A 25,337-nucleotide genomic window follows, 5' to 3' on the forward strand; every position below is an offset into this window, starting at 1 on the left:
TCAGATTCTACATTCTAAATAAATCATTTTAATTGGATCAGTTTGTATAAAACCATTATCTGATAATGTATAACTTGTAATATTATCATGTACAATTTCTATGTAAACGAATAATGCTGGATAACTAACTTTAACACCAATACTAATACTTGAAATTGGAGCCTGATATTTGCTTGTATAAATTTCCACCTGTTTTTTTTTTGGTTAAACGAAAAATTAAGTAATTTATTAACTAAGTATTATTCTAAAATTATAAATTTTACCTCTATATTTGGATCTCTTAATCCGACTGCTTTTTTAATAGGTTGAGGAAAATGATATGTTTTAGCAATAGTATCTTTAAGAAGAATACCATCTTTAAGAAGAATCTCATAAAAATATGTTTTTGGATCTAAATTTGATTCAAGTTGGAATGTATCAGCTGACAATACACTATCTGGTTTCTAAAATATAATTAATCAATTTTAAAATATTTTTTTGTGTTACATGTATTAAGGAAGAGTAATTACAATAGAAATAGTTTTGGCTGCATATATTTTTGCTGGAGCTAATGTATTATATAAGAAAGTATTCCGAATAATATTAAAGGTTAATGGTGACTTTTCGATGGTATCTCTTATAACTGTTATTTCAACATCATTTGTACTTTTATTTGAATGTGCTATTATTGATATTGGTTTCATAAATTCTTTAGCCCAATAATGAAGAAACTAAAAATAATTAATATTAATTTTTTTTATTAAAACTATTATATTTTATTTTTTTTACCTTATAATTTCCATTAAAATCAATACAAGACCATGATGGTGCTATCCAAACATCATTTAACTGCCAATATAATGCGCCCATTGTATTATGTTTACTATTACGATTTTTACGAAGAATTTCAGTTTCTAATTTTGTAGCTAAAGCTTGTGTAAGCTGACTAAAGTATATAATATTTTCAGCATAATCTGGTTGATCTGATGTTATTAATGGTAATTGTCGGAATATTAAACATGATCTTATTTCATTACCAAATGGTAAATGTGGACGATGTTCTAATAAATCATTGAAATTATCATGATTATACATAATTTTATCCCATGCAGATTTTTGTGGTAATGATTGAAAACCATATTCTGAGGAAAATCTTGGTATTGGATATACGTCTGGATCAGACCAATCACGAAAATATTCATAGAAATGTACTAAAAAAAAACAATAATTACAAAAAATTTTTTATAACAATTGTGATAAATTATTTTTATTAAAATTTTTTTAGAAAATTTTAAGGTTACATCAGAATCATATTTTTTTCTAAATAATAATGGAGATCGAATATTATTGTAAAAGAGCGAGAGTAATAAAGTTTTCTAATAAAATCTTAAAAAATTGGTGATGCTATGGATTTCTTTGAGTAACAATTGAAATAAATAAATTCTAAAATGAATGAAAATTAATTCGAGAAAAATTTTGGACCCAAATGATTTTCAAAAACCAAATTGAAATAAAACTGAATATTTTTATTAACATATACCTTACTGTCACCATAATTTGGATCTTGTGGCTGTGATATAAAATCGTCTTCAATAGTTTTATCACCATTTGATGGTGATGATGTTAATGTTTCTGGTCTTGATGGATGATTATAAAATTTTCTTAACTTATCGTTGATTGTTGCATTATATAAAAGCCGATATTCTTTTTCAAAACGTTTCTGCTCAGGTTTTGTATTGTACCTTTAAATTTTATAATATAAATTATGTCGAATAAATTTTATTTTAATATTTCAAAATAAATTTAACAATTTAAAGTGTAAATCTTAAAATTAAATTTCTTACCAATTTTGTACTAATGCAGCTTCATTTTCATTATTACCAGCAATTATTGCTATACTTGCATGATGACCTATACGTTTAATATTTTGTACAGTTTCTGTTTTTATCGATCTACAAAGTATAAGTGTATGTTAATTCGTATGGCTGACGAACAGAATGTGAAATTTACAAGTATTACAACCGTTTACATATTTACATTTCACTATATTTACAATAAAAATAAAAAAACAATGCCGGTTCATAAAATTTTTAATTGTTATTAAAATATGATTCATATTTGTTATTAAAAGTTGTTGTTGTTCCAAGTTTATTCTACAATATAAAAATAATAGTATTAAAATTAAAGAGTGATCACTTATACTAGAAAATATACTTACATATATATATGTATTAATATTCAAAGTTTGGAAATGTTCAAAAAGCAAATAGTTCCAAATTGCTCAATAGAAGTTTCTGTTTACACCTGTGTTAAACAAATATGTGTATATATATACATATATGTATGTATATAGTTACAGATTTTAAGAGAAATTTAAAAAATAATATATGTATAAAATTTCAGTTTCAACAATGATTGTAGAAAATTCTCATTAACATTTTATTAAAATTTTTATTGTTGTGCAGCTTCCGAGAATTTATCCGATTTATGAAGAAGTCCAGTTGACTATTGCAAGTGATGATTAATTTCAAAATTTGGACAGAATTATTTATGGCTGGTATAGTGTGAATTAGTACACTTTCTTTGAATTAACGTTATGATTCAACAAAGTGGTAAACAATAAATTCTAAAAAGTAAACAATATTAATGGTGTGGCAAACTGCGACTCCCGAGTCAAATGATAAATATACCCAAGTTCTATTTTAACCTCTGTGTTAATATATTTTAAAAAATTTTACTGAAAAAGTTAAATTAAGCTACTGAAAAGTAAATGGAAATTATTTAATATAAAAATTTAACTCCATTTTAGTTAAGAATGATATGAAAGTTAAGAATGATAACTTTTTAATACAATTTAAATTTTGGCTCTCGAAAAATTTCAAATTTTTAAATATGGCTTGAATTAACGAAGAGCTTGACCACCCCTCATATAATAAATTTTAATAAATCTCTGCGAATATGATACGAGTATTTTTGCTTATCTTTTTAAATTTAACTAAAGTATTTTTGTTGTGACCAAGTCCAATAAATCCAAAATCATTAATTATATTTTTTGAAATTCTTTTTATATTATAGGCAAGTGTGTATCAATACTGAGTAGTCAGATACTAGAGAGCATTTACAATGTATTGTTTCTTCATTTTTGTCAAAGAACGACAAATAGCAGCCATAAAATCGTAATTTAAACTCTTGATGTCGTACCTAAAGTGAGCGTACCTAAAATAAATGCAAGTTTAAAAATGTATTAAAGTCTAGCTAAAGTATTTTATTAAGCATAGTGTATTTATTAGAGAATTCCTTCTTAATTTAGTAACACTTTTCAAGTAATCTGTTTATTAATTATGTAGTTTGTTTACATGTTATTTCTTCATAATTATACTGCATCCTCATTTATAGCACATTGAACTAAAATAGAAACTTTTCTAATACATAAACTTGCCTATAGTTATAGAAAATCTTACATCTGTAAACGAATTCTTTAAATTATTTTTAAAAAATATTCCAATTTGATCAATTGTATTAAATGGTGTTGAATCTAGAATATTACCTTCACCAAAAAGAATACAATCTTCGTGAAATTTAATTGTTTTACTTCAATATTCTTCATAATTGTCATCATTATTTTCAATCACTTCTCTCATTGGAATAATTTCAACTTGAAGACGATGCCATTCCCCATCATAAATCTGTAAAATTTATTGAATTATTATTTTCAAAATAATGATAAAATTTTTATTAAATTTTCAAAATTATTAGTATCATTTGTTGTAATACTGCTCTTGTATGTTTATATCCTGAATTTGATTTGGCAATATAAGTTAAAATTTTTCCTAAATTAATGTTAATCGATTGAATTATTTCGGTATTAAGATTTTTAAATTATAATAGACACATTTGACTCTCAATAAGTCCAATGTGTCGAAAAATGATTTCAAAATAAAAGTTTCTTAAATCTTCTTTATTTGTAAATGATTTTGGTATATGAAAATATCGTTCAATAGGATAATGAAAACGATAAAAATGATTATTTGTGTGAGGGACAGAAAAACATCCAATTCGACGGTATTTTCGACCAAAAATTTCCAATAAATCAAATGGGGATATTGCACTTTTGTGTAATGTTGTTAAATCAGGGCATCTTTCTTCAGTCATACGGCTATAATTCGGTCTCGCGCATATAATTCGGTTCTAAAAAAATCTACATAAAGTTACAAATAAAAATTAAATATGTTTTAAAATAAATGTTCCATAACTAAGGTGATTTTCGAGTCCACAGCGCTTCCGATATAATTTTGACTTTATTATTTAGTTTTTGTTGGGGCATGAATAGTTCAATTTTTTGCAGAGAATGTTGTAATTTCACATAAAATTTAAGAAAAAATTTTTATTATTGTGGTCCTATGTTTTTCTTCAGGGTTACAAATACAATTAAAAAAATTTAAGACCGTTTTAGGTACATTCTTTTAAGACTATGTTAGGAACATTCTTGTTATCCTTTTTGTGAGGAAATAGTTTTATATAGTGAGAAAGTAAGAATGTTATCAAATTGTTAGAAAATGTAATTTTGAAAAATATACAATAAAAAAAAAAAAAGAAATTGTAAAACTTCGTGCATATTTGTGCTTCTTAATCACAATCAATTTTTGTTATAAGCATGAGCCATTATGTATACAAATAATTCGTCACTATAATAATAATTTTCCATAAGTTTCTATAGCTTGCTTACAGACTGAACTAGGTAGATATTTTATGCTAAAATTTAAAAATTAAAAATTTCATCTAAAAATTTGTTTAAAACCGATCGAAACCAATGTACTAATACAGCAAAATCAAAGAAAGGTATTCTTTAGACAGAGGTTTGAAAAATAGGTCGAAAATACAGCTGTTTACCTTAATTCCAAATTCTCAGCTTTGTTAATTTGAATTTTTCCATTTTTTCTATAAAAATTTCAAACTCCGTGTACATTACATGTCTCCTTTTAGGTATTAAAAATGTTTTTGATTTGAAAATTGATTCCAGATGAAAATTTCATAATATTCTGGTTATTGTTAAAAAAAGTTCATTTAAACATTTCGAAATTTTCATTGTCTTGTTATTTTCAGCTTTATGGTAAACGCTAATTGGATTAATTTTTTCTTAATAAATTTCCTTAGACTCCTTAATGTGCATATTTAAGTAATTTTAGAAATTTTGTTATCCGTTTTAAAATTTTAATTCAATTCTAATTCCTTATATATTTTTCTCTTCATAATGTTTTGATTTTAAATTGACAGCAATTTTTCAAAAAAATTTGTCTTGAGTTCGAATCCAAATTTTACCATTTTCTAAAAAAAAAAATTTTAATAATATTTTCATTTTGAATTGAAAATGAAAAAAGAAAAATTTTATCCTCGTGAATATTTAAAAAATAAAAATATTTTTGAAAAAAATATATGTATAATATAATTTGGTGGTTTATATTAAGAGTTAGTTCCTATATATTTTGTGTGAATGTTGTTGAGTTTGTTAGTTGTTGTGTGAATGTGTTATTAGATTAAGTTAAAAGTTTTCAAAACATTTCCTAGACTTAGATTTTTAGAATTGCAGTACGACCGCGAGGCTTAAGGGTAGTCACTGGTAAATTTTTAGACCGGACTTAGGTCTGGATCCGTCAAAATTTTGACATTTTTTGTGTTTATACAAAAAAAATATGCTTGAGTTCAAATTCAATTTTTACCATTTTTATAAGAAAATTTTTTTTTTGTTTGCATGAAATAATAAATTTTAAAATATAATAAAGTTTCATGTAAATACACAGAATTTTCTTTCTAAGTACTTTACTATCTAACATTAAAAAGAACACCACAGGTAGGTAAAACTTTTTTATGATGACAATGTTTACAGCTCAACAAGTTCCGAGCTATTGGAGCTTAAAATCAACTTGTTTAATTTTTGAAACTTTAAGTATGCAAAGTATAAGCATGTTTAAATATGTTTTGGGGAGCCTAAAACAACGGCTTTCTAATTGATATTCCTCTTCATTGTGATATTCTCAAATTTCGAAGTTGCGTGTGTTTAGAGTTTGAAAAATTCCAATTTTTAATTTTTAAAAAAATTTTTGTTAGTTTTTCAATTAATTGACGTAATTTTGCAATTTTCTCTAGTTTCTAAACTAAACTTTAATATGGTAAACTTCAAGCTGTTATGATTCGTGTGTTATTCACAAAATTAACGTATTTAGTATTTTTTTATAAATATATTTATTTACGTACTATGTACGTTTGGATTGCAGATTGAATCGAATTTTTAATATAATGAATTACTACATTAAGCAATAAAATTTTTATTTGAGCAATCAAATCCAATATCAATTTTACGCTAATAAAGGTAATTTAAAAATACAAGAGATTATAATAATTAAAAGTTTCGGAAAAAGTACAATAGGAATTTTTTGGATACATAATTTTAATCATTAAAAAAGAAATTTTCTCATAATAAATATTTAATACAATTTTATACAAAGCAAAAAATCTCTATTTTTTACATCTTTCTGGTAGTTCTTCAGTTGTTGGATAATTTTCATTCATATATTGATTTACTGTATAAATTTTAATATGTTCTGTTGATACTTTATAATCATTTCTACATTCTAAATAAATCATTTTAATTGGATCAGTTTGTATAAAACCATTATCTGATAATGTACGAGTATAACTTGTAATATTATCATATACAATTTCTATGTAAACGAATAATGCTGGATAACTAACTTTAACACCAATACTAATACTTGAAATTGGAGCCTGATATTTGCTTGTATAAATTTCCACCTGTTTTTTTTTGGTTAAATGAAAAATTAAATTATTTATTAACTACAATATTTTCCTGAAATTTGGAAGGTGGCTGAGGTCCTGATGGTGCCAAAACCAGGTAAACCGCAAGTTGAAGTAAAATCCTACAGACCAATATCACTTCTACCAATCATATCTAAGGTCTTGGAAAAGCTACTGTTAAAACGAATGATGCCAACAATAGAAGCGGAACATTTAATCCCAGATCATCAATTTGGATTTAGAAGTAACCATTCAACTATTGATCAGGTCCACAGGATCACGAACGTAATTGAAAACTCGTTAGAGAGAAGAGAAATATGCTCAGCTGTTTTCCTAGATGTCGCTAAGGCATTTGACAGGGTGTGGCATGAGGGCCTGATCTCCAAGCTACAGGTTTTCCCGACAAAAATAAGTGAAGTCCTGAAGTCATATCTAAGCCATAGAACGTTTAGAGTGAGGCAAGGTGATGAATACTCTGGACTTAGGAGCATAGAAGCAGGTGTGCCCCAAGGGAGCGTTCTGGGTCCGGTGCTATATTTGCTATTTACACGAGATATTCCTCAGGCGATATTTTCCCATACCGCAACTTATGCAGATGATACAGCAATCTTAGCCCATGGTAATACCATCCAAGAAAGCACGGAGAAATTACAAAAATCATTAGATGAAGTTATGTTATGGATGAAAAAATGGCGAATTACAATTAACGAGGACAAGTCGGTTCATGTCAACTTTACTTATAAGCACATAAATAACAATATTCCAGTACTATTAAATAATAAAATTGTGCCCTATGCCAATGAAGCAAAATACCTAGGGATGACACTAGATGCAAAACTACGATGGAAAGAACACGTAAAAAAGAAAAAACAGGAGTTAAACATCACAATCGCTAAATTGAATTGGTTATTGGGGAGATACTCAGAAGTGAGTGTCCATAATAAATTATTAATATACAAACAAGCAATTAAACCAATTTGGACATATGGTATACAACTTTGGGGGTGTACAAAGAAAACGAACCAGCAAATCATTCAAGTCATTCAGAACAGAGTACTGAGAGATATAGTAAAGGCACCTTGGTATGTAAGAAATTCTACCATACATAGGGATCTCAACATTAGCACGGTCGAAGAAGAAATAAAAAGACACTCCATCAAACATGTAAATAGAATACAGCAGCATCACAACACTGAAATGAGACAAATAATGGTCAACGAAGCTCCTAGACGACTCAATAGAAAAAGACCTACTGATATACACCTGGGTTGAGAGAGAATTCATATGATCCTTGGGGTTGCCAACAATGGATGGTTTCCCCCACACTTAAATAAAGAGATAGAAGAAAATTGCTGGATAGGTCAACTTGACTTAGTTGCAATAAATTGAAGAATTTGTTAAAAAAAAAAAAAAAAAAAAAATTTATTAACTAAGTATTATTCTAAAATTATAAATTTTATAATAAATAGGTTGAGGAAAATGATATGTTTTAGCAATAGTATCACCTCTACCATCTTTAAGAAGAATCTCATAAAAATATGTTTTTGGATCTAAATTTGATTCAAATTGGAATGTATCAGCTGACAATACACTATTTGGTTTCTAAAATATAATTAATCAATTTTAAAATATTTTTTTGTTTTACATGTATTAAGGAAGAGTAATTACAACAGAAATAGTTTTAGCTGCATATATTTTTGTTGGAGCTAATGTATTATATAAGAAAGTATTCCGAATAATATTAAAGGTTAATGGTGACTTTATATCTTATAACAGCTATCTCTTATAACTGTTATTTCAACATCATTTGTACTTTTATTTGAATGTGCTATTATTGATATTGGTTTCATAAATTCTTTAGCCCAATAATGAAGAATCTAAAAATAATTAATATTAATTTTTTTTTATTAAAATTTAAATAACAAAAGACTTAAATTATTGAATTGTAAAACTTAGTTAGTATATTTTATTTTTTTTACCTTATAATTTCCATTAAAATTAATACTAGACCATGATGGTGCTATCCAAACATCATTTAATTGGCAATATAATGCACCCATTGTATTATGTTTACTATTACGATTTTTACGAAGAATTTCAGTTTCTAATTTTGTAGCTAAAGCTTGTGTAAGTTGACTAAAGTATATAATATTTTCAGCATAATCTGGTTGATCTGATGTTATTAATGGTAATTGTCGGAATATTAAACATGATCTTATTTCATTCCCAAATGGTAAATGTTGACGATGTTCTAATAAATCATTGAAATTATCATGATTATACATAATTTTATCCCATGCAGATTTTTGTGGTAATGATTGAAAACCATATTCTGAGGAAAATCTTGGTATTGGATATACGTCTGGATCAGACCAATCACGAAAATATTTATAGAAATGTACTAAAAAAAAACAATAATTACAAAAAAATTTTTATAACAATTGTGATAAATTATTTTTATTAAAATTTTTTTGGAAAATTTTAAGGTTACATCAGAATCATATTTTTTTCTAAATAATAATGGAGATCGAATATTATTGTAAAAGAGCGAGAGTAATAAAGTTTTCTAATAAAATCTTAAAAAATTTGTGATGCTATGGATTTCTTTGAGTAACAATTGAAATAAATATATTCTAAAATGAATGAAAATTAATTCGAGAAAAATTTTGGACCCAAAAGATTTTCAAAAACCAAATTGAAATAAAACTGAATATTTTTATTAACATATACCTTACTGTCACCATAATTTGGATCTTGTGGCTGTGGTGATATAAAATCATCTTCAATAGTATCACAATTTGATGGTGATGATGTTAATGGATCTGGTCTTGATGGATGCTTATAAAATTTTCTTAACTTATCGTTGATTGTTGCATTATATAAAAGCCGATGTTCTTTTTCAAAACGTTTCTGCTCAGGTTTTGTATTGTACCTTTAAATTTTATAATATAAATTATGTCGAATAAATTTTATTTTAATATTTCAAAATAAATTTAACAATTTAAAGTGTAAATCTTAATATTAAATTTCTTACCAATTTTGTACTAATGCAGCTTCATTTTCATTATTACCAGCAATTATTGCTATACTTGCATGATGAGCTATACGTTTAATATTTTGTACAGTTTCTGTTCTTATCGATCTACAAAGTATAAGTGTATGTTAATTCGTATGGCTGACGAACAGAATGTGAAATTTACAAGTATTACAACCGTTTACATATTTACATTTCACTATATTTACAATAAAAATAAAAAAACAATGCCGGTTCATAAAATTTTTAATTGTTATTAAAATATGATTCATATTTGTTATTAAAAGTTGTTGTTGTTCCAAGTTTATTCTACAATATAAAAATAATAATATTAAAATTAAAGAGTGATCACTTATACTAGAAAATATACTTACATATATATATGTATTAATATTCAAAGTTTGGAAATGTTCAAAAAGCAAATTGTTCTAAAGTGCTCAATAGAAGTTTCTGTTTACACCTGTGTTAAACAAATATGTGTATATATATACATATATGTATATAGATACAGATTTTAAGAGAAATTTAAAAAATAATATATGTAATATTTCAACAAAGATTGTAGAAAATTCTCATTAACATTTTATTAAAATTTTTATTGTTGTACAGCTTCCGAGAATTTATCCGATTTATGAAGAAGTCCAGTTAACTATTGCAAGTGATGATTAATTTCAAAATTTGGATAGAATTATTTATGGCTCGTATAGTGTGAATTAGTACACTTTCTTTGAATTAACGTTATGATTCAACAAAGTGGTAAACAATAAATTCTAAAAAGTAAACAATATTACTGGTGTGGCAAACTGCGACTCCCGAGTCAAATGATAAGTATACCCAAGTTCTATTTTAACTTCTGTGTTAATACATTTTAAAAAATTTTACTGAAAAAGTTAAATTAAGTTACTGAAAAATAAATGGAAATTATTTAATATAAAAATTTAATTCCATTTTAGTTAAGAATGATATGAAAGTTAAGAATGATAACTTTTTAATACAATTTAAATTTTGGCTCTCGAAAAATTTCAAATTTTTAAATATGGCTTGAATTAACGAAGAGCTTGACCACCCCTCATATAATAAATTTTAATAAATCTCTGCGAATATGATATTTTTGCTTATCTTTTTAAATTTAACTAAAGTATTTTTGTTGTGACCAAGTCCAATAAATCCAAAATTAATTATATTTTTTGAAATTCTTTTTATATTATAGGCATGTGTGTATCAATACTGAGTAGTCAGATACTAGAGAGCATTTACAACGTATTGCTTCTTCATTTTTGGCAAAGAACGACAAATAGCAGCCATAAAATCGTAATTTAAACTCTTGATGTCGTATCTAAAGTTAGCGTACCTAAAATAAATGCAAGTTTTAAAATGTATTAAAGTCTAGCTAAAGAATTTTATTAAGCATAGCGTATTTAATAGAGAATTCCCTCTTAATTTAGTAACACTTTTCAAATAATCTGTTTATTAATTATGTAGTTTTTTTACATGTTATTTCTTCATAATTATACTGCATCCTCATTTAAAGCACATTGAACTAAAATAGAAACTTTTCTAATACATAAACTTGCCTATAGTTATAGAAAATCTTACATCTGTAAACGAATTCCATAAATTATTTTTAGAAACTATTCCAATTTGATCAATTGTATTAAATGGTGTTGAATCTAGAATATTACCTTCACCAAAAAGAATACAATCTTCATGAAATTTAATTGTTTTACTCCAATATTCTTCATAATTTTCATCATTATTTTCAATCACTTCTCTCATTGGAATAATTTCAACTTGAAGACGATGCCATTCCCCATCATAAATCTATAAAATTTATTGAATTATTATTTTCAAAATAATGATAAAATTTTTATTAAATTTTCAATATTATTAGTATTATTTGTTGTATTTAATACTGCTCTTGTATGTTTATATCCTGAATTTGATTTGGCAATATAAGTTAAAATTTTTCCTGAATTAAAATTAACCGATTGAATTATTTCGGTATTAATATTTTTAAATTTAGATAGACACATTTGACTCTCAATATGTCCAATGTGGCGAAAAATGATTTCAAAATAAAAGTTTCTTAAATCTTCTTTATTTGTAAATGATTTTGGTATATGAAAATATCGTTCAATAGGATAATGAAAACGATAAAAATGATTATTTGTATGAGGGACAGAAAAACATCCAATTCGACGGTATTTTCGACCAAAAATTTCCAACAAATCAAATGGGGATGTTGCGTTTTTGTGTAATGTTGTTAAATCAGGGCATCTTTCTTCAGTTATACGGCTATAATTCGGTCCCGCGCATGTAATTCGGTTCTAAAAAAATCTACATAAAGTTACAAATAAAAATTAAATATGTTTTTAAATTAAGGTTCTATAACTAAGGTGATTTTCGAGTCCACAGGGTTTGCGATATAATTTTGACTTTATTATTTAGTTTTTGTTGGGGCTTGAATAGCTCAATTTTTGGCAGAGAATGTTGCAATTTCACATAAAATTTAAGAAAAAATTTTTATTATTGTGGTCCTATGTTTTTCTTCAGGGTTACAAATACAATTAAAAAAATTTAAGACCGTTTTAGATACATTCTTTTAAGACTATATTAGGAACATTCTTGTTATCCTTTTTTTGAGGAAATAGTTTTATATAGTGAGAAAGTAAGAATGTTATCAAATTGTTAGAAAATGTAATTTTAAAAAATATACAATACAATAAAAAAAAAAGAAATTGTAAAACTTCGTACATATTTGTGCTTCTTAATCACAACCAATTTTTGTTATAAGCATGAACCATTATGTATGCAAATAATTCGTCACTATAATAATAATTTTCCATAAGTTTCTATAGCTTGCTTACAGACTGAATTAGGTAGATATTTTATGCTAAAATTTAAAAATTAAAAATTTCATCTAAAAATTTGTTTAAAACCGATCGAAACCAATGTACTAATACAGCAAAATCAAAGAAAGGTGTTCTTTAGACAGAGGTTTGAAAAATAGGTCGAAAATACAGCAGTTTACCTTAATTCCAAATTCTCAGCTTTGTTAATTTGAATTTTTCCATTTTTTCTATAAAAATTTCAAACTCCGTGTACATTACATGTCTCCTTTTCCGTATTAAAAATGTTTTTGATTTGAAAATTGATTCCAGATGAAAATTTCATAATATTCTGGTTATTGTTAAAAAAAGTTCATTTAAACATTTCGAAATTTTCATTGTTCTTGTTATTTTCAGCTTTACGGTAAACGCTAATTGAATTAATTTTTTCTTAATAAATTTCCTTAGACTCCTTAATGTGCATATTTAAGTAATTTTAGCCATTTTGTTATCCGTTTTAAAATTTTAATTCAATTCTAATTCCTTATATATTTTTCTCTTCATAATGTTTTGATTTTAAATTGACAGCAATTTTTCAAAAAAATTTGTCTTGAGTTCGAATCCAAATTTTACCATTTTCTAAAAAAAAAATTTTAATAATATTTTCATTTTGAATTGAAAATGAAAAAAGAAAAATTTTATCCTCGTGAATATTTAAAAAATAAAAATATTTTTGAAAAAAATATATGTATAATATAATTTGGTGGTTTATATTAAGAGTTAGTTCCTATATATTTTGTGTGAATGTTGTTGAGTTTGTTAGTTGTTGTGTGAATGTGTTATTAGATTAAGTTAAAAGTTTTCAAAACATTTCCTAGACTTAGATTTTTAGAATTGCAGTACGACCGCGAGGCTTAAGGGTAGTCACTGGTAAATTTTTAGACCGGACTTAGGTCTGGATCCGTCAAAATTTTGACATTTTTTGTGTTTATACAAAAAAAATATGCTTGAGTTCAAATTCAATTTTTACCATTTTTATAAGAAAATTTTTTTTTTGTTTGCATGAAATAATAAATTTTCAAATATAATAAAGTTTCATGTAAATAGACAGAATTTTCTTTCTAAGTACTTTACTATCTTTAAATATGTTTTGGGGAGCCTAAAACAACGGCTTTCTAATTGATATTCCTCTTCATTGTGATATTTTCAAATTTCGAAGTTGAGTGTGTTTAGAGTTTGAAAAATTTGAATTTTTAATTTTTAAAAAAATTTTTGTTAGTTTTTCAATTAATTGACGTAATTTTGCAATTTTCTCTAGTTTCTAAACTAAACTTTAATATGGTAAACTTCAAGCTGTTATGATTCGGGTGTTATTCAGAAAATTAACGTATTTAGTATTTTTTTATAAATATATTTATTTACGTACTATGTACGTTTGGATTGCAGATTGAATCGAATTTTTAATATAATGAATTGCTACATTAAGCAATAAAATTTTTATTTGAGCAATCAAATCCAATATCAATTTTACGCTAATAAAGGTAATTTAAAAATACAAGAGATTATAATAATTAAAAGTTTCGGATACACAATTTAAAAAAGTACAATAGGAATTTTTTGGATACATAATTTTAATCATTAAAAAAGAAATTTTCTCATAATAAATATTTAATACAATTTTGTACAAAGCAAAAAATCTCTATTTTTTACATCTTTCTGGTAGTTCTTCAGTTGTTGGATAATTTTCATTCATATATTGATTTACTGTATAAATTTTAATATGTTCTGTTGATATTTTATAATCATTTCTACATTCTAAATAAATCATTTTAATTGGATCAGTTTAAATAAAACCATTATTGATAATGTATAACTTGTAATATTATCATGTACAATTTCTATGTAAACGAATAATGCTGGATAACTAACTTTAACACTAATACTAATACTTGAAATTGGAGCCTGATATTTGCTTGTATAAATTTCCACCTGTTTTTTTTTGGTTAAATGAAAAATTAAGTAATTTATTAACTAAGTATTATTCTAAAATTATAAATTTTAGAATAAATAGGTTGAGGAAAATGATATGTTTTAGCAATAGTATCACCTCTACCATCTTTAAGAAGAATCTCATAAAAATATGTTTTTGGATCTAAATTTGATTCAAGTTGGAATGTATCAGCTGACAATACACTATTTGGTTTCTAAAATATAATTAATCAATTTTAAAATATTTTTTTGTTTTACATGTATTAAGGAAGAGTAATTACAATAGAAATAGTTTTGGCTGCATATATTTTTGTTGGAGCTAATGTATTATATAAGAAAGTATTCCGAATAATATTAAAGGTTAATGGTGACTTTTCGATGGTATCTCTTATAACTGTTATTTCAACATCATTTGTACTTTTATTTGAATGTGCTATTATTGATATTGGTTTCATAAATTCTTTAGCCCAATAATGAAGAAACTAAAAATAATTAATATTAATTTTTTTTATTAAAATTTAAATAACAAAAGATTTAAATTATTGAATTGTAAAACTTAGTTAGTATATTTTATTTTTTTTACCTTATAATTTCCATTAAAATCAATACTAGACCATGATGGTGCTATCCAAACATCATTTAATTGGCAATATAATGCACCCATTCTATTATGTTTACTATTACGATTTTTACGAAGAATTTCAGTTTCTAATTTTGTAGCTAAAGCTTGTGTAAGTTGCCTAAGGCATGTAATATTTTCAGCATAATCTGGTTGATCTGATGTTATTAATGGTAATTGTCGGAACATTAAACATGATCTTATTTCATTACCAAATGGTAAATGTTGACGATGTTCTAATAAATCATTGAAATTATCATAATTATACATAATTTTATCTCATGCAGATTTTTGTGGTAATGATTGAAAAGCATATTCTGATGAAAATCTTGGTATTGGATATACGTCTGGATCAGACCAATCACGAAAATATTCATAGAAATGTACTAAAAAAAAACAATAATTACAAAAAATTTTTTATAACAATTGTGATAAATTATTTTTATTAAAATTTTTTTAGAAAATTTTAAGGTTACATCAGAATCATATTTTTTTCTAAATAATAATGGAGATCGAATATTATTGTAAAAGAGCGAGAGTAATAAAGTTTTCTAATAAAATCTTAAAAAATTGGTGATGCTATGGATTTCTTTGAGTAACAATTGAAATAAATAAATTCTAAAATGAATGAAAATTAATTCGAGAAAAATTTTGGACCCAAAAGATTTTCAAAAACCAAATTGAAATAAAACTGAATATTTTTATTAACATATACCTTACTGTCACCATAATTTGGATCTTGTGGCTGTGGTGATATAAAATCATCTTCAATAGTTTTATCGCAATTTGATGGTTATGATGTTAATGGATCTGGTCTTGATGGATGATTATAAAATTTTTTTAACTCATCGTTGATTGTTGTATTATATAAAAGCCGATATTCTTTTTCAAAACGTTTCTGCTCAGGTTTTGTATTGTACCTTTAAATTTTGTAATATAAATTATGTCGAATAAATTTTATTTTAATATTTCAAAATAAATTTAACAATTTAAAGTGTAAATCTTAAAATTAAACTTCTTACCAATTTTGTACTAATGCAGCTTCATTTTCATTATTACCAGCAGTTATTGCTATACTTGCATGATGAGCTATACGTTTAATATTTTGTACAGTTTCTGTTCTTATCGATCTACAAAGTATAAGTGTATGTTAATTCGTATGGCTGACGAACAGAATGTGAAATTTACAAGTATTACAACCGTTTACATATTTACATTTAACTATATTTACAATAAAAATAAAAAAACAATGCCGGTTCATAAAATTTTTAATTGTTATTAAAATATGATTCATATTTGTTATTAAAAGTTGTTGTTGTTCCAAGTTTATTCTACAATATAAAAATAATAATATTAAAATTAAAGACTGATCACTTATACTAGAAAATATACTTACATATATATATGTATTAATATTCAAAGTTTGGAAATGTTTAAAAAGCAAATTGATCTAAATTGCTCAATGGAAGTTTCTGTTTACACCTGTGTTAAACAAATATGTGTATATATATACATACATATATGTATATAGTTACAGATTTTAAGAGAAATTTAAAAAATAATATATGTATGTATAAAATTTCAGTTTCAACAATGATTGTAGAAAATTCTCATTAACATTTTATTAAAATTTTTATTGTTGTACAGCTTCCGAGAATTTATCCGATTTATGAAGAAGTCCAGTTAACTATTGCAAGTGATGATTAATTTCAAAATTTGGACAGAATTATTTATGGCTGGTATAGTGTGAATTAGTACACTTTCTTTGAATTAACGTTATGATTCAACAAAGTGGTAAACAATAAATTCTAAAAAGTAAACAATATTACTGGTGTGGCAAACTGCGACTCCCGAGTCAAAAGATAAATATACCCAAGTTCTATTTTAACTTCTGTGTTAATATATTTTAAAAAATTTTACTGAAAATGTTAAATTAAGTTACTGAAAAATAAATGGAAATTATTTAATATAAAAACTTAATTCCATTTTAGTTAAGAATGATAACTTTTTAATACAATTTAAATTTTGGCTCTCGAAAAATTTCAAATTTTTAAATATGGCTTGAATTAACGAAGAGCTTGACCACCCCTCATATAATAAATTTTAATAAATCTCTGCGAATATGATATTTTTGCTTATCTTTTTAAATTTAACTAAAGTATTTTTGTTGTGACCAAGTCCAATAAATCCAAAATCATTAATTATATTTTTTGAAATTCTTTTTATATTATAGGCATGTGTGTATCAATACTGAGTAGTCAGATACTAGAGAGCATTTACAACGTATTGCTTCTTAATTTTTGGCAAAGAACGACAAATAACAGCCATAAAATCGTAATTTAAACTCTTGATGTCGTACCTAAAGTTAGCGTACCTAAAATAAATGCAAGTTTTAAAATGTATTAAAGTCTAGCTAAAGAATTTTATTAAGCATAGCGTATTTAATAGAGAATTCCTTCTTAATTTAGTAACACTTTTCAAGTAATCTGTTTATTAATTATGTAGTTTTTTACATGTTATTTCTCATTTAAAGCACATTGAACTAAAATAGAAACTTTTCTAATACATAAACTTGCCTATAGTTATAGAAAATCTTACATCTGTAAACGAATTCTTTAAATTTTTTTTAAAAAATATTCCAATTTGATCAATTGTATTAAATGGTGTTGAATCTAGAATATTACCTTCACCAAAAAGAATACAATCTTCATGAAATTTAATTGTTTTACTCCAATATTCTTCATAATTTTCATTATTATTTTCAATCACTTCTCTCATTGGAATAATTTCAACTTGAAGACGATGCCATTCCCCATCATAAATCTGTAAAATTTATTGAATTATTATTTTCAAAATAATGATAAAATTTTTATTAAATTTTCAAAATTATTAGTATCATTTGTTGTATTTAATACTGCTCTTGTATGTTTATATCCTGAATTTGATTTGGCAATATAAGTTAAACTTTTTCCTAAATTAATGTTAATCGATTGAATTATTTCGGTATTAAGATTTTTAAATTATAATAGACACATTTGACTCTCAATAAGTCCAATGTGTCGAAAAATGATTTCAAAATAAAAGTTTCTTAAATCTTCTTTATTTGTAAATGATTTTGGTATATGAAAATATCGTTCAATAGGATAATGAAAACGATAAAAATGATTATTTGTGTGAGGGACAGAAAAACATCCAATTCGACGGTATTTTCGACCAAAAATTTCCAACAAATCAGATGGGGATATTGCACTTTTGTGTAATGTTGTTAAATCAGGGCATCTTTCTTCAGTCATACGGCTATAATTCGGTCTCGCGCATATAATTCGGTTCTAAAAAAATCTACATAAAGTTACAAATAAAAATTAAATATGTTTTTAAATAAATGTTCCATAACTAAGGTGATTTTCGAGTCCACAGCGCTTCCGATATAATTTTGACTTTATTATTTAGTTTTTGTTGGGGCATGAATAGTTCAATTTTTTGCAGAGAATGTTGTAATTTCACATAAAATTTAAGAAAAAATTTTTATTATTGTGGTCCTATGTTTTTCTTCAGGGTTACAAATACAATTAAAAAAATTTAAGACCGTTTTAGGTACATTCTTTTAAGACTATGTTAGGAACATTCTTGTTATCCTTTTTGTGAGGAAATAGTTTTATATAGTGAGAAAGTAAGAATGTTATCGAATTGTTAGAAAATGTAATTTTAAAAAATATACAATAAAAAAAAAAAGAAATTGTAAAACTTCGTGCATATTTGTGCTTCTTAATCGCAACCAATTTTTGTTATAAGCATGAACCATTATGTATGCAAATAATTCGTCACTATAATAATAATTTTCCATAAGTTTCTATAGCTTGCTTACAGACTGAATTAGGTAGATATTTTATGCTAAAATTTAAAAATTAAAAATTTTATCTAAAAATTTGTTTAAAACCGATCGAAACCAATGTACTAATACAGCAAAATCAAAGAAAGGTATTCTTTAGACAGAGGTTTGAAAAATAGGTCGAAAATACAGCTGTTTACCTTTTTGGAATTAAATTCTCAGCTTTGTTAATTTGAATTTTTCCATTTTTTCTATAAAAAATTCAAACTCCGTGTACACTACATGTCTCCTTTTTCGTATTAAAAATGTTTTTGATTTGAAAAATTGATTCCAGATGAAAATTTCATAATATTCTGGTTATTGTTAAAAAAAGTTCATTTAAACATTTCGAAATTTTCATTGTTCTTGTTATTTTCAGCTTTATGGTAAACGCTCATTGGATTCATTTTTTCTTAATAAATTTCCTTAGACTCCTTAATGTGCATATTTAAGTAATTTTAGCCATTTTCTTATCCGTTTTAAAATTTTAATTCAATTCTAATTCCTTATATATTTTTCTCTTCATAATGTTTTGATTTTATATTGACAGCAATTTTTCAAAAAAATTTGTCTTGAGTTCGAATCCAAATTTTACCATTTTCTAAAAAAAAAATTTTAATAATATTTTCATTTTGAATTGAAAATGAAAAAAGAAAAATTTTATCCTCGTGAATATTTAAAAAATAAAAATATTTTTGAAAAAAATATATGTATACTATAATTTGGTGGTTTATATTAAGAGTTAGTTCCTATATATTTTGTGTGAATGTTGTTGAGTTTGTTAGTTGTTGTGTGAATGTGTTATTAGATTAAGTTAAAAGTTTTCAAAACATTTCCTAGACTTAGATTTTTAGAATTGCAGTACGACCGCGAGGCTTAAGGGTAGTCACTGGTAAATTTTTAGACCGGACTTAGGTCTGGATTCGTCAAAATTTTGACATTTTTTGTGTTTACACAAAAGAAATATGCTTGAGTTCAAATTCAATTTTTACCATTTTTATAAGAAAATTTTTTTTTTTGTTTGCATGAAATAATAAATTTTAAAATATAATAAAGTTTCATGTAAATACACAGAATTTTCTTTCTAAGTACTTTACTATCTTTAAATATGTTTTGGGGAGCCTAAAACAACGGCTTTCTAATTGATATTCCTCTTCATTGTGATATTCTCAAATTTCGAAGTTGCGTGTGTTTAGAGTTTAAAAAATTCCAATTTTTAATTTTTAAAAAAATTTTTGTTAGTTTTTCAATTAATTGACGTAATTTTGCAATTTTCTTTAGTTTCTAAACTAAACTTTAATATGGTAAACTTCAAGCTGTTGTGATTCGGGTGTTATTCACAAAATTAACGTATTTAGTATTTTTTTATAAATATATTTATTTACGTACTATGTACGTTTGGATTGCAGATTGAATCGAATTTTTAATATAATGAATTGCTACATTAAGCAATAAAATTTTTATTTGAGCAATCAAATCCAATATCAATTTTACGCTAATAAAGGTAATTTAAAAATACAAGAGATTATAATAATTAAAAGTTTCGGATAAACAATTTAAAAAAGTACAATAGGAATTTTTTGGATACATAATTTTAATCATTAAAAAAGAAATTTTCTCATAAGCAAAAAATCTCTATTTTTTACATCTTTCTGGTAGTTCTTCAGTTTTTGGATAATTTTCATTCATATATTGATTTACTGTATAAATTTTAATATGTTCTGTTGATGTTTTATAATCATTTCTATATTCTAAATAAATCATTTTAATTGGATCAGTTTGTATAAAACCATTATCTGATAATGTATAACTTGTAATATTATCATGTACAATTTCTATGTAAACGAATAATGCTGGATAACTAACTTTAACACCAATACTAATACTTGAAATTGGAGCCTGATATTTGCTTGTATAAATTTCCACCTGTTTTTTTTCTTTGGTTAAATGAAAAATTAAGTAATTTATTAACTAAGTATTATTCTAAAATTATAAATTTTACCTCTATATTTGGATCTCTTCATCCGACTGCTTTTTTAATAGGTTGAGGAAAATGATATGTTTTAGCAATAGTATCACCTCTACCATCTTTAAGAAGAATCTCATAAAAATATGTTTTTGGATCTAAATTTGATTCAAGTTGGAATGTATCAGCTGACAATACACTATTTGGTTTCTAAAATATAATTAATCAATTTTAAAATATTTTTTTGTGTTACATGTATTAAGGAAGAGTAATTACAATAGAAATAGTTTTAGCTGCATATATTTTTGCTGGAGATAATGTATTATATAAGAAAGTATTCCGAATAATATTAAAGGTTAATGGTGACTTTTCGATGGTATCTCTTATAACTGTTATTTCAACATCATTTGTACTTTTACTTGAATGTGCTATTATTGATATTGGTTTCATAAATTCTTTAGCCCAATAATGAAAAATCTAAAAAACATTAATATTAATTTTTTTTATTAAAATTTAAATAACAAAAGATTTAAATTATTGAATTGTAAAACTTAGTTAGTATATTTTATTTTTTTTACCTTATAATTTTCATTAAAATCAATACTAGACCATGATGGTGCTATCCAAACATCATTTAATTGCCAATATAATGCACCCATTGAATTATGTTTACTACGAGTATTACGATTTTTACGAAGAATTTCAGTTTCTAATTTTGTAGCTAAAGTTTGTGTAAGTTGACTAAGGTATATAATATTTTCAGCATAATCTGGTTGATCTGATGTTATTAATGGTAATTGTCGGAATATTAAACATGATCTTATTTCATTACCAAATGGTAAATGTGGACGATGTTCTAATAAATCATTGAAATTATCATGATTATACATAATTTTATCCCATGCAGATTTTTGTGGTAATGATTGAAAACCATATTCTGATGAAAATCTTGGTATTGGATATACGTCTGGATCAAACCAATCACGAAAATATTCATAGAAATTACAAAAAATTTTTTATAACAATTGTGATAAATTATTTTTATTAAAATTTTTTTGGAAAATTTTAAGGTTACATCAGAATCATATTTTTTTCTAAATAATAATGGAGATCGAATATTATTGTAAAAGAGCGAGTGTAATAAAGTTTTCTAATAAAATCTTAAAAAATTTGTGATGCTATGGATTTCTTTGAGTAACAATTGAAATAAATAAATTCTAAAATGAATGAAAATTAATTCGAGAAAAATTTTGGACCCAAAAGATTTTCAAAAACCAAATTGAAATAAAACTGAATATTTTTATTAACATATACCTTACTGTCACCATAATTTGGATCTTGTGGCTGTGGTGATATAAAATAGTCTTCAATAGTTTTATCACCATTTGATGGTGATGATGTTAATGTTTCTGGTCTTGATGGATGATTATAAAATTTTCTTAACTAATCGTTGATTGTTGCATTATATAAAAGCCGATATTCTTTTTCAAAACGTTTCTGCTCAGGTTTTGTATTGTACCTTTAAATTTTATAATATAAATTATGTCGAATAAATTTTATTTTAATATTTCAAAATAAATTTAACAATTTAAAGTGTAAATCTTAAAATTAAATTTCTTACCAATTTTGTACTAATGCAGCTTCATTTTCATTATTACCAGCAATTATTGCTATACTTGCATGATGACCTATACGTTTAATATTTTGTACAGTTTCTGTTCTTATCGATCTACAAAGTATAAGTGTATGTTAATTCGTATGGCTGACGAACAGAATGTGAAATTTACAAGTATTACAACCGTTTACATATTTACATTTCACTATATTTACAATAAAAATAAAAAAACAATGCCGGTTCATAAAATTTTTAATTGTTATTAAAATATGATTCATATTTGTTATTAAAAGTTGTTGTTGTTCCAAGTTTATTCTACAATATAAAAATAATAATATTAAAATTAAAGACTGATCACTTATACTAGAAAATATACTTACTTACATATATGTATTAATATTCAAAGTTTGGAAATGTTCAAAAAGCAAATTGTTCTAAATTGCTCAATAGAAGTTTCTGTTTACACCTGTGTTAAACAAATATGCGTATATATATACATATATGTATATAGATACAGATTTTAAGAGAAATTTAAAAAATAATATATGTCAAAATATAAATAAAATTTCAGTTTCAACAATGATTGTAGAAAATTCTCATTAACATTTTATTAAAATTTTTATTGTTGTACAGCTTCCGAGAATTTATCCGATTTATGAAGAAGTCCAGTTGACTATTGCAAGTGATGATTAATTTCAAAATTTGGACAGAATTATTTATGGCTGGTATAGTGTGAATTAGTACACTTTCTTTGAATTAACGTTATGATTCAACAAAGTGGTAAACAATAAATTCTAAAAAGTAAACAATATTACTGGTGTGGCAAACTGCGACTCCCGAGTCAAATGATAAATATACCCAAGTTCTATTTTAACTTCTGTGTTAATATATTTTAAAAAATTTTACTCCAAAAGTTAAATTAAATTACTGAAAAATAAATGGAAATTATTTAATATAAAAATTTAATTCCATTTTAGATAAGAATGATATGAAAGTTAAGAATGATAACTTTTTAATACAATTTAAATTTTGGCTCTCGAAAAATTTCAAATTTTTAAATATGGCTTGAATTAACGAAGAGCTTGACCACCCCTCATATAATAAATTTTAATAAATCTCTGCGAATATGATATTTTTGCTTATCTTTTTAAATTTAACTAAAGTATTTTTGTTGTGACCAAGTCCAATAAATCCAAAATTAATTATATTTTTTGAAATTCTTTTTATATTATAGGCATGTGTGTATCAATACTGAGTAGTCAGATACTAGAGAGCATTTACAACGTATTGCTTCTTCATTTTTGGCAAAGAACGACAAATAGCAGCCATAAAATCGTAATTTAAACTCTTGATGTCGTACCTAAAGTTAGCGTACCTAAAATAAATGCAAGTTTTAAAATGTATTAAAGTCTAGCTAAAGAATTTTATTAAGCATAGCGTATTTAATAGAGAATTCCCTCTTAATTTAGTAACACTTTTCAAATAATCTGTTTATTAATTATGTAGTTTTTTTACATGTTATTTCTTCATAATTATACTGCATCCTCATTTAAAGCACATTGAACTAAAATAGAAACTTTTCTAATACATAAACTTGCCTATAGTTATAGAAAATCTTACATCTGTAAACGAATTCCATAAATTATTTTTAAAAAATATTCCAATTTGATCAATTGTATTAAATGGTGTTGAATCTAGAATATTACCTTCACCAAAAAGAATACAATCTTCATGAAATTTAATTGTTTTACTCCAATATTCTTCATAATTTTCATCATTATTTTCAATCACTTCTCTCATTGGAATAATTTCAACTTGAAGACGATGCCATTCCCCATCATAAATCTATAAAATTTATTGAATTATTATTTTCAAAATAATGATAAAATTTTTATTAAATTTTCAATATTATTAGTATCATTTGTTGTATTTAATACTGCTCTTGTATGTTTATATCCTGAATTTGATTTGGCAATATAAGTTAAAATTTTTCCTGAATTAAAATTAACCGATTGAATTATTTCGGTATTAATATTTTTAAATTTAGATAGACACATTTGACTCTCAATATCTTCAATGTGGCGAAAAATGATTTCAAAATAAAAGTTTCTTAAATCTTCTTTATTTGTAAATGATTTTGGTATATGAAAATATCGTTCAATAGGATAATGAAAACGATAAAAATGATTATTTGTATGAGGGACAGAAAAACATCCAATTCGACGGTATTTTCGACCAAAAATTTCCAACAAATCAAATGGGGATGTTGCGTTTTTGTGTAATGTTGTTAAATCAGGGCATCTTTCTTCAGTTATACGGCTATAATTCGGTCCCGCGCATGTAATTCGGTTCTACAAAAATCTACATAAAGTTACAAATAAAAATTAAATATGTTTTTAAATTAAGGTTCCATAACTAAGGTGATTTTCGAGTCTACAGGGTTTCCGATATAATTTTGACTTTATTATTTAGTTTTTGTTGGGGCTTGAATAGCTCAATTTTTGGCAGAGAATGTTGCAATTTCACATAAAATTTAAGAAAAAATTTTTATTATTGTGGTCCTATGTTTTTCTTCAGGGTTACAAATACAATTAAAAAAATTTAAGACCGTTTTAGATACATTCTT

At 24.7% G+C, this 25,337-nt stretch overlaps 2 protein-coding genes across 2 annotated transcripts; both read right to left on the minus strand.

Moving 5' to 3' along the window:
- On the minus strand, positions 1 to 6,621 carry LOC129609281 (beta-mannosidase-like). The gene is made up of 9 exons (XM_055521214.1): positions 6,559 to 6,621; positions 4,029 to 4,167; positions 3,419 to 3,526; positions 1,824 to 1,917; positions 1,525 to 1,721; positions 769 to 1,190; positions 510 to 710; positions 264 to 443; positions 1 to 189 (listed from the first exon to the last, which is right to left on the minus strand). The coding sequence occupies exons 1-9, from the start codon at positions 6,619 to 6,621 to the stop codon at positions 1 to 3; spliced, it is 1,593 nt and encodes a 530-aa protein (XP_055377189.1).
- A 1,931-nt stretch (positions 6,622 to 8,552) lies between these two features.
- On the minus strand, positions 8,553 to 15,532 carry LOC129609282 (beta-mannosidase-like). Its single transcript, XM_055521215.1, has 8 exons — positions 15,227 to 15,532; positions 14,925 to 15,125; positions 14,762 to 14,858; positions 11,397 to 11,508; positions 9,827 to 9,934; positions 9,528 to 9,724; positions 8,772 to 9,193; positions 8,553 to 8,669 (listed from the first exon to the last, which is right to left on the minus strand). Exons 1-8 carry the CDS (start codon positions 15,530 to 15,532, stop codon positions 8,553 to 8,555), a joined length of 1,560 nt encoding a protein of 519 aa, XP_055377190.1.
- Between the last annotated feature and the right edge of the window lie 9,805 nt (positions 15,533 to 25,337).

This window comes from Condylostylus longicornis, unplaced genomic scaffold (assembly GCF_029603195.1).
Source record: "Condylostylus longicornis isolate FDR11 unplaced genomic scaffold, ASM2960319v2 ptg000038l, whole genome shotgun sequence".
Classification (NCBI taxonomy): Eukaryota; Metazoa; Arthropoda; class Insecta; order Diptera; family Dolichopodidae; genus Condylostylus; species Condylostylus longicornis.